At 40.1% G+C, this 10,203-nt stretch overlaps 3 protein-coding genes across 3 annotated transcripts; 2 read left to right on the forward strand and 1 right to left on the reverse strand.

Annotated features, from left to right (window-relative positions):
• The first annotated feature begins 1,576 nt into the window (after positions 1 to 1,576).
• LOC140019761 (protein GRAVITROPIC IN THE LIGHT 1-like) lies at positions 1,577 to 2,932 on the forward strand. Its single transcript, XM_072071544.1, has one exon. The coding sequence runs from the start codon at positions 1,577 to 1,579 to the stop codon at positions 2,930 to 2,932; it is 1,356 nt and encodes a 451-aa protein (XP_071927645.1).
• Positions 2,933 to 4,076: 1,144 nt separating this feature from the next.
• LOC113712079 (transcription repressor OFP17) lies at positions 4,077 to 5,236 on the reverse strand. The gene has a single exon (XM_027235370.2). The coding sequence runs from the start codon at positions 4,848 to 4,850 to the stop codon at positions 4,296 to 4,298; it is 555 nt and encodes a 184-aa protein (XP_027091171.1). The 5' UTR covers positions 4,851 to 5,236; the 3' UTR covers positions 4,077 to 4,295.
• A 2,398-nt stretch (positions 5,237 to 7,634) lies between these two features.
• Positions 7,635 to 9,152, forward strand: LOC113712088 (transcription repressor OFP3-like). The gene has a single exon (XM_027235379.2). It carries the CDS (start codon positions 7,811 to 7,813, stop codon positions 9,023 to 9,025), a length of 1,215 nt encoding a protein of 404 aa, XP_027091180.1. The 5' UTR covers positions 7,635 to 7,810; the 3' UTR covers positions 9,026 to 9,152.
• Positions 9,153 to 10,203: the final 1,051 nt, after the last annotated feature.

Here is a 10,203-nt window from a genome sequence, read left to right on the forward strand (position 1 = left end):
ATGGGCAAGAAATCACCCATTGTTCTTCTTCTTCTCTCTGTCTCTCTCTCTCTCTCTCAGAATTGCCTAACGTACATGAATCCTTGTCGTTTGCCTGTCGTCTAATTTCTCAGCATGGATCATTAAAATCAGAGAAACAAACCAAAGTGTTCAAAACTCTGCCTTCGTTAAGGATTCCAATAATAATATGGAAATGAAAATGTTGGGATACATAAGCCAGTGACATGAATCATGAATACGCTTTTCTTCTGAAGAATTCGGCCAAGACCAAAGAATTGAAAGAAAGAGCCGAATACGAATGCGGGATTGAAGCTTCCAATTTTGGGCTGGCTGGCTGAATACGATGAGTCGAGTTACTGCTAGTCTGATTTAAAGGTTACAGAACTTTACAAGTTAGAAATGAAAACTTCTGCCCATTCACTCTCTCTTTGTTTCTTTTTTTTTTTTTTAATCCGAAAAAGTAGTCTGTGATGTTTGTTGCACGTTTTACATAAATTTTTTTTACATTTATCATACATATATTTTTTTATTATTTTTTTATTTCACATTCATCAAATCAGGAGTATAATATACACTTAAAAAATTTAGAAAATAGCAATTCAAATGAGCTCAATTTAGTCTAACCAAACGAACCTTCAAAGAAACACAACATACTGCTCTCTCTGTCGTCCCGCCCTTGACTGACACTTGAAAGCTTGGGCATAGCTTCTCTTCCCTTCTAAGCTCTTTGCCCCTTTCCCTTTCCCTTTCCCACTCGCTGGTTTCTCTGCAGAGAAAAAGTATAGCCGTAGTACCCAAACTCGAAACTCTCTCTAGGCTCGAGCTTCTCCAATCACCCTCTTCTCCTCAACTTCTTTAGTATTGTCTCGACTCTCGACCCAACCGTTTAGGTACCACAGGACGTCGTCCCTGCTCCCAAAGTGTCAGAACCCCAGCTGTCCACCATCTTGAATCAAATAAAGCTGCAACCTCACTGCTGTCTCTATTCCCACGGCCTTTTCCATCATCAAAATGCCTCCTCTCTTTCCCTTTTAACCTCTTTTCCATCCCATTGATTCTCTTCGCCGTGACTTCCCAGCCCCTCAAGCAACGAATAAAGCCACTTCGGTTTTTTGGAGCTTGTTAACAGTAAAAGTTGGTGGATTTTTGTTATTGCGTTTTCGCAGTAAGATTTTGTCGTTTCCTTTTGTTTCTTTCAAAGCTTTTATCTTTTTTTTATCTTTTCCCAATCTGCATATTCTTTTTGCTACTATTTGATTTCTTGGTTGAATAGCCTCGTAGTAAAGCTAACGAATCTTTCTATTTTAACTTGCTTGTGAAGTTACAAATCTATGAAGACCTAGATGTCTTGTTTGCTGTTAATTTAACTCTTTTTTTTTTCTTTTAACTTGTTGAGAATCTTACTAATACTACTGGCATTATTTTTTCTTGTTACTGAATTGAAGTTTGAACCTTTATTTGTTTTGGGCCATTTGTTTAAGGCTAATTTCAGAGGGAATCATGCTTTTCCTTCCTTCCTGAAATCCCACTTTCCCATTGGTCTGGTTTCTTGGAATCAGATTTTTTTTTTAAAAAAATGGGTTTGGAAGCATATTATGAGGGGATGATGGAATGTGCAGCTGCTAAACCGTCCAATACCCCTTCGAATATTTCAGACATTGTTTCCAGATTTGCGAGAGTTTGCAAGTTCATGTCCATTGGGGTCTTTACTGCCGAAAACCAGTGCAGTGATGGTGGTAAAAAGGTGGCATTTTTAGGAGAGGAAACCAGCAGTGGTCTCTCTGCGGAGGCCGAGCGTGATAATGAGAAGATCCATCTGGTTGACGAGGGGAGTGTAGGATGTGAATGTGGGCATTTGGAGATTTGCAAGTTGTTTGATACAGTTTCAACTGTAAAGTTAGCTTATATTAAGCTTCAAGAAGCTCATATTCCTTATGACCCTGATAAAATTGTTGCAGCTGATGAAGTTGTGGTCTCTCAACTTGAAACACTCTGCGCGATTAAGCGAGCTTTTAAGGAAAAGCAGTTGAGGGAAGTGAATTCTGTTTCTGCTTGCTTGGCTCTTTTGCTTGCAGAAATCCAAGTTCAAGAGCGGCTTTTGGAGAAATTGAAGTCTGAAGTCAAAACTAAGGAGGCTAAGGTGGTTAATCTGCATCGAGAGCTTGAGGATTTGAAGTTGGAAAACAAGAGGTTGAGTGAGGAATTTAAGAAACGAGGAATGGAGTGTATAAAGACTGTGAATGTTTCTTCCTTTGAGGAGATTGTGAAAGCAGTTTCAAAGGCAACTCACGATTTTGCTAAGCCATTGATTGCCTTAATGAAAGTTTCGGGTTGGGATTTAGACCACGCTGCAAATGCTATAGAAAATAAGGTTGTGTATGCCAAGAGGTCCCACAAGAAGTATGCATTCGAAGCTTACATTGCCCGGAGAATGTTTCATGGGTTCTCGTCCCAGTCATGCGATACAGAGAGAATAATGACACTTGATGACCCAATTAATGTTCTAATTGAGGACCCACAATCTGAGTTTGCAAAATTTTGCAGAAAAAAGTACCTATTGTTAATTCATCCGTGGATGGAAACATCCTTTTTCGGTAACACTGACCATAGAACATTTGTAACGAATGGATTGCATCCATATACACCATTCTACAGAGCATTTGTCAGAATGGCAAGATGGGTTTGGATCCTGCAAGGAACTTACAGTGCAACAATTCCAAAAGTTGAGATTTTTTATGTTGATCGAGGAAGTGATTTCTCAGGCAGTTACATGGAATGTGTAGAGGAGTTGAAGGATGATGCATTCATGGTCAGTCGTGGAGATAAGAGGTTTAAAGTTGAGTTTATGATCTTGCCTGGGTTTAGAATCGGTGACACTTTGATAAGGTCTCAAGTCTATCTTTCTAAAGTGAGGTCCTCAAATGTTACTTGATAGGGAAGAGGTGTTTGCGCTTTCTGGTAAAGTAAGACAATTTAGAATAGTGCAGTTAATTACAATATATAAATCTATATGCTTATCTTTCTCTGGCTGTGGTGATGTAACTGGTGCTATGATTACACTATTAATTATCTCGCTGCTGTAAAATTTTGGTTCTTATGTAACAACCTAAATATGTATCTTTTTAGGCATGCCATCTATTATATCTTCTCTGTTGAATACGTTTGCGTTGATCTTTGCCGCCTCCTTTATAGATAGTGGCGAGCAAATTCATAGCTAATTTAGTTGCTGTTTGATTGATAAATGCTTAGTTGAGGTATCTTCTCCAAAATACTGCTGTATGTGAATTTAGCTTGGTACATTTCCGGGGTGTTAATGATAAATTGAGAAGCCATGTGGATGGCATCTGTCTCGCTAATGCGGTCTTTTGGTTGTCTGTTTTGAAGTGTCACAGTGGGAAGGGAACCAGTTCGACGCTTAAAAGATACACAACTAGAAGAACTTTAGATTAACTGGCTGAGTGGGTGGTGTATTCAGCAGTTAGATGCTGTATTAAAACTTATAACCTGTTCTGCATAGTGGCTCGTCTTGCCCTGTACTCGAAACTCGAAAGTATTTATACTAAATAAGGTTGGTTGAATGCATTTGTTTTCTCTATGGACAACATTTATATAAGTTCCAACACTGGGATTACATTCATACATACCTCTTTCGTTTTGTACCTTGCCTCGTTATTGCCCTTGGATGATCCATCTTGTGGATTCCCCTTAAAAGTAGGGTCACTTCCCCAACCTTTGGTGGAAGCTAACAAGAATCCAAGTGGAATCCACATGTAAGTCAACGGATGTCTGAGCATGCTATTGTTAGTGGTTTGCTGACTTTTGGGTGCAGAAGCACCCGTCACGGCAAAGCGTTTCTGGTCTAATGAGCTGAGACATGATAATACTCAAAGCAGCGCAGACTTCAATTGATTATTTCACTGCTTAAATTTTAAGTGCTTGGATAATTGAAGGCAATTGGAGGCCTGACGAAAAGACGTAGCTTAGCTTCCAGATTAGTTCGTGGAATTCTGGGGTTCATCTTCAGCGTATCGAGGAGCCCTCTTTCAATGGACTTGTATGCAACCTCAAGTGCCTGCTGTTCCTTAAAACTTCTCGAGTCCATGTTATTGAATAGATTCACTTACAGACAATTGCATTAATTTGTTCTTGCTGCCTCATGCTTACTTAGAATGATGAGCTACAAACGAAAAATGTGTGATTTTTAGAAGGATGGTTTATTGTGTCAATCCGAATATTGAATAATTAGCACAGAAACTTGAAGAAGACAGACATTGCTGCTGGAAATGGTACTGAGCCTAGTGTAGGAGCGTCTTTGAAGCAATGGCACTCTGTTGGGGACTGTTGGAAAACAGATCTCTGCATAACTCTCCATAGAATCTGCATACCAAGTCAATGAAAACAGGGCTCTTGAGATTATTCCAGCAATGGAGCAGCTCTTCTACATCCATGAGATCTCTCATTTTCCCCTCATCAACAATCATGTCAACCAAGTGGTTCTCGAAGCTTCTGCACGCATCCTCCACCTCTTCCTCCCCAGAAACTACCTCTTCAATGGCTGCCCTCATCTTCACGGAAGCAGGCGTGAGAGGCGAGGGAAATGGTGCTCTGCTGTGGCCAGCATCTGAAAAGCTCTTGAGCTCCAGGACTCGATCCATGTCTCTTGATGGCATTAGGCAATCAAAAATGGAAAGGACTCGCTTTCTTGGCTTTCTGGGAGGATATTTGGAACGACGAAACTGAAGGGCTCTTATAAAGAGGGGCTTCCCAAGTCTAAGCTTAAAGAAATGTAGCAACTTTTTGCATGGATTGAAAAGCTTGCATTTGAAGGGACTTGGATTTCTCACCTTCATCACTTAATAATAATAATAATGATTTTCAAGGAGGACAGCGTGTCGATGAAGGGAAGGAATGGAAATAAAGTGATAGCAGTTGTTAGTGTATGTTTTCTGCCGTTTGCTATGATGAAGGTTTAGGTATTGGTACTATTTTTGGCGATTGGTGCCTAAGGAATACGGGGAACGCTGGCAAGAACGGTGGTGGCATTATATATCGCGTGGGAGGTGTTTGCCATGTTGGTGCTAGTGGTGGTTGGCAGATGCTACTGGAGAAGTGGAAGTCACGTCTCGCCGGAGACTAAGTGACCGTGATGGCTGATAGCTCCTATTGGGTTTGAGCTAGGCAGCACAACCCATTGAGAGGCCCACAGTAATCGCGATCCACTCAATTGGCCCAAATTTTATTCGCAGAGCCGGTAATGTTGAAGTCACATTTCTTTGTGGTAGTATTGGACTCTCAACACTGTTATCTTCAGTTACCCGATCATTCCATCCTCCATTCCTTTGGAATAGTGGCAAGCGTTATAATTAGTTAAATTTAAAATAATCATACTTTGCATTGTGAGAAATGGAGAGAGAATTCACTGGGAAGGAGAAAAATCGCGCAGGGGGAGGGGGGGGGGGAAGGAATCAGCAATTAGGTCAAATCCATCGCCAATTTTCTGCTAAATTTTCTCGAATCTCTCGTGGGCTTCATAAGAGAAAATGAAAGAAGGTTTTGCGGTGAAAATCGCTCAAGGGTTACATAAATTTATTTACTTATTTATCTTTTGGGTCTGGCTGCAATTAGATCACTACTGTTAAATCAGACGTGGTCCAGTTTATTCGGTCCAAGACCATAGGCAGCAGAGATTTTGGATTGGGCCGTAGGGTGTCTTAATTGGATTGATGGTCTGCCATGCAAACATGCAAACGGGCCTCAACCTGAGTTTAGCTGAAATGGACGTGTCATTCATTTTTGGGAGTTGGGACGGTTCTCCGATTGACACATGGTTTGGGATGGACCAAATCAATCATGCGTTGTCAATTAAATCATCGGAAAACTCTCAAGTACGTGAATTCAGCAGCTACGGCGATACAGTGAGTGTGTTTGAACTTTGAATAGGCGATAATCTGAGATAATCTTTTTACAAAATATTTATGATTTTTTTAATATAATATATATGAAATAAAAAGATAACTGAAAAAAAATATGTTTATAATGTAATCAGATAAATTTGCTTAAAATATAAATGATTTGCTATCCAGAAACAGTCCCTGTGTTCTTTTAAATTGAAGCTGTTAGCTATAAACTCTCGATCGGTGTTTTCTTCGAGTTTCCTACCCCCGCAAAAAAAAAAAAAAAAAAAAAAAATCAATTATATTAGGCGGACTGAATGGGGTTCTGACCAAATAGCATCCCCACCGAATTCTTATGCCGCAACTGAATTTGCATTTCCACATGTCTAGAGTTGTAAATTTTGCATTTACTATTATTTTTAGATGAATAATAATTTTTTTGCTCGAAATAGATGAATAATATTCAAAAGTTGTTCTAACTTATTAAGGAAAAGAATTATCTTTGACCCAAGTTACTGGGGTCAGAGCTAGGCTGGTCCGGGGTTGTCCATGTGTCTAAGCCGTGATGGTGATGGGTCGGAGAAACCAAGAAGAGCAGCACGATATAGGTTTCTTGCTCCTGCAGTCAAGTTAGGCCAAGATGCATCCCACTCAAAATAGAAGGGGGGGAAAACCAAACACTAGATTACAAGTTCCAACGATCTTTGGTTTCATAATGGAAGATACTTCTACCAAATTTTGAAGTGCCTGAAAAGTGAAACCCATGTTCGAAGAAATCAAAATGTAGTATTCAGTTGGGATTAGTGATTACGGTACATTTTTGTGCTGTTCTACTGGATGACTAACCGCATTAACATAATTTCTTATCCAAAGGTCCAAATAAATACTGCAGATGTCTTCCGCTGCATATACTAAAGTTTGAACTGAAACAGGTGTAATTTTGCCTGCCTTTATTCTTGGCATTATTTTTTCCTTCAACAAAGGTTCTGATGCATCTGTGGACTGTGATTCTGTGCAGGCATCCTAAAATGAATTAAAAGGGTCTAGCACTGCACGCGTGTGGATCAACTCTATACAGTTGAAAGGTTCTGCATGCCATCATTTTCTGGGGCATATGGAATTTTGGATAATTGCACTTTGTGGAGACACGGGCCTTTTTTGCTGTTGACCTCACTTCTTTTCTTTTATCGTTTTTAAGTAGAGTAATTAGGAGTCATATAGTTCCGTGGGTAGTCCGATTGATTTCATATCGTTTGATGATAGTTATCAGCAGGTTTCATGACTGACCTCCGCGTGCTACCTCGCTATATATCCTTGGACAAGGCTCTACATAATTTTAGGAGATTAGTCTGATCCAAAGGTTGGAATACCACTAAGCAGAAAAAAAAAATTAGGAGCCATATGGGAATATCTTTTGATTAAGATGCCAAAAAATCATGTGAAATGGCAGCTGATTAGTGGCCAGATAACAAAAACTACAATGCCACAGAATTGAGGAGTCCCAGGTTGATCTTTTATCCTATAAGCCACAGCAACAGCAGGCATATTATAGATTCTGAAGCCACACGGTTGGAATAAAACTATAATATTTGCTTTAGAGATGGAGAAACAGTATCAAGTTTTAGTTAATTTAGCATAGGATCAACAGACAGGAAAAATAAAAAAAGATTGCGCCGCTTGTGATGATTGAAGGCAGGCAATTTAGAAAACCTGGCCTCTTGCTCCACTTGCTGTCAGTCCATATTGGGTCCCCATCTTTATTTTAATGCTACCATAGAGGACGCTTTATTTTCCCAGGCTTTTCACTATAGAACTTCTCATTGTATCTCCATCTGTTTATTTAGCTTTCGTGCTTACCAGGTAGAGAGCCAAAGAGGGAGTGAGAGAAAGAAAGAAAGAAAAGCTTTATTGTTATAATGGGGAATTACAGATTTAGATTGTCGGATATGATGCCAAATGCCTGGTTTTACAAGCTCAGAGATATGAGCAGCAGAAGCAGGGCTGCTTCTCATCCTCCTGCCAAGAAAAAGTCATCCTCAACCAGTACTAAAGCCCCCTCTCAGAAATCGCCCTACTACCTCTCTCAGCCAAGACAATCTTACTACTACAGCTCAGATTTCAGCACAAAAGGCAGCCACCAATTTCGCCATGGAAGCACATTACCAAAAGGCTCTGATCATCTTCACTTCCCTGATCCACCAAGAAGATCATCAAAGAGAAGAACAAGAAGAAAGACTGTTTATAGACCTTCTCCAAGACGGATGAATACGACCTCTTTCGCCTCTGATGATCATTGTAATTGTCATGCCTCCTCGGTAACTTCAGTCTGGCTGAAGCCTGAACAAGCCTTGGTCAGAGACTTGTTTGATTCTTCCACTGATAGTTCTGTTGAGCCGGACTTCCTGAGATCTCCATCCTCAGTGTTCGAGTCCGATGTCATTGATGCACCTGAATCGCCCAATGGACTGGCATCAAGGTCTAGTTCTTGCAGCTGTGGATTCAGTTCTTCGGCTACTGATATCATTATTGATGTGAATGCAAAATCCTACACTAGGAAAATTGAGAAGCTAGATGCATTTGACAAAATGCCAGAGCTGGAGGACCTCCCTCCAATTCTGACAAAGCCTGCAAAATTCGACGATGCATTAGAAAAAGCAGCCAAGTTTAGGAACTCGCCTAAATTGGAAAGGGAATCGGCAGCCCGTCATGGTTCAGTTTCTAGCAAAACTGTCAGGGAGGAAACTGTCAAGGCAAAAAGAGAAACAACAAGCAGCCCTGGAACGCGGAAATCTGTTTCCCACTCTACTGGGATAAAGCTGAGGGCTAATTCTCCAAAACTAGCAAGCAAGAAAATTCAGGGTCAAGGCAGAAAGAGCGTGTCAGGTAATAGGCGTTCAAAGACATTGCAGAAGAAGGGCTTCTCAGAGAGCTTTGCAATAGTAAAAGCATCCATCGATCCTGAAAAAGACTTCAGAGAATCGATGATGGAGATGATCGTAGAAAACAATATCCGGGCATCAAAGGATTTAGAAGAGCTTCTTGCTTGTTATCTTTCATTAAATTCAGATGAGTATCATGAGCTCATCATCAAGGCATTTGAGCAAATCTGGTTCAACATGCCTGATCTGTAACTTGTTTTAACAAAAAAAAAAAAAAAAATCCTGTTATCCTCGACTTGTAAGCTTGTAGCACTTATTAGTTATTACTACTAGAAAATTTAATTACTTATATATCCGACAAAAGTCCACGTTCTATATACTGACACAAGCTCACACATGTAAATGCAGTCCTGTCCCTTCTCAAGCCAGATTTGAGGTTCTGTCAGCAATGGAACAAAAAACAGATGAATCCAAAAGTGTCCAAACTGCTCTGCTGAAAGAGCAGAAAGTAATGAGAGAGCGCAGTTGTGTGTGATCGTGTGAGAACTGATTTCTTAAAAAATTTATGGAATGTTACATTCTGACAAGAGATTGCATTGAGTTGTTGAATGCTGAATAAGGGGGCCATTTGGGCATAACTGTCACTGCACGACACACACCTGTCATTGCAATTGCATTTTTTACTTTTGGTAGGCATAGACTAGAAAGTGGATTCTGGATATTGCAACCCCTTCACCTCTTTAAGTCTTAACCACTGGACCTGGCCCTCTCAAGTCCCTCTTGGAGGTGATGATTAGAGGATCAAATCTCCTTGTCAGGATTAAATGCCAAGATTTCTTGACTTCTTAAACCCAGCGAGTGCTCTCTCGTCTGATCTACTCATAGTATATAGGAGTAAGTGTAGGTGTAGACATCGCTGTTTGGAAAAAAAAAAAAAAAAAAAAAAAAACACTTTCCCCCCTTACGGCTGTGGATGTCTGAGAATCATCTCAAGTGTGGTAATTAATCTCCTAATAAAGGAGATTCAAATGTTATCCCATCTCTTAATTTATGCATTATTCTAGGTCGCTTTGTTGAATTGTTGGAGATATAGACTAAATTACAAGCTTCTTACTAGCCCCGGACCCCTACTTGAATGAGTAAGCGAGTAATGGGTCTCGGCCCTTGAGCACAAATGGCCGTTACCTGTACAACATATACCGGGGTTGATGTCTGAAACTCATCTACTTTCCGGTTTTGTCTTCAAGGGAAACGAGGAAGAGAAAACAATAAACCAAAAAAGAAGAAGAAGAAAAGAAATCCTATTATTGGTAAATGCTGCTTTTTGATTTTGCAGAGTTGGTTTAAAAGTTGAAAAGGTACCTTTGATATTGATGCGCACAACAAAATGGACCCTCGGGATCACATTATTAATGAACCATGCATGGATT

The sequence above is a fragment of the Coffea arabica genome, chromosome 1e (assembly GCF_036785885.1).
Source record: "Coffea arabica cultivar ET-39 chromosome 1e, Coffea Arabica ET-39 HiFi, whole genome shotgun sequence".
In the NCBI taxonomy this organism is placed as follows: domain Eukaryota; kingdom Viridiplantae; phylum Streptophyta; class Magnoliopsida; order Gentianales; family Rubiaceae; genus Coffea; species Coffea arabica.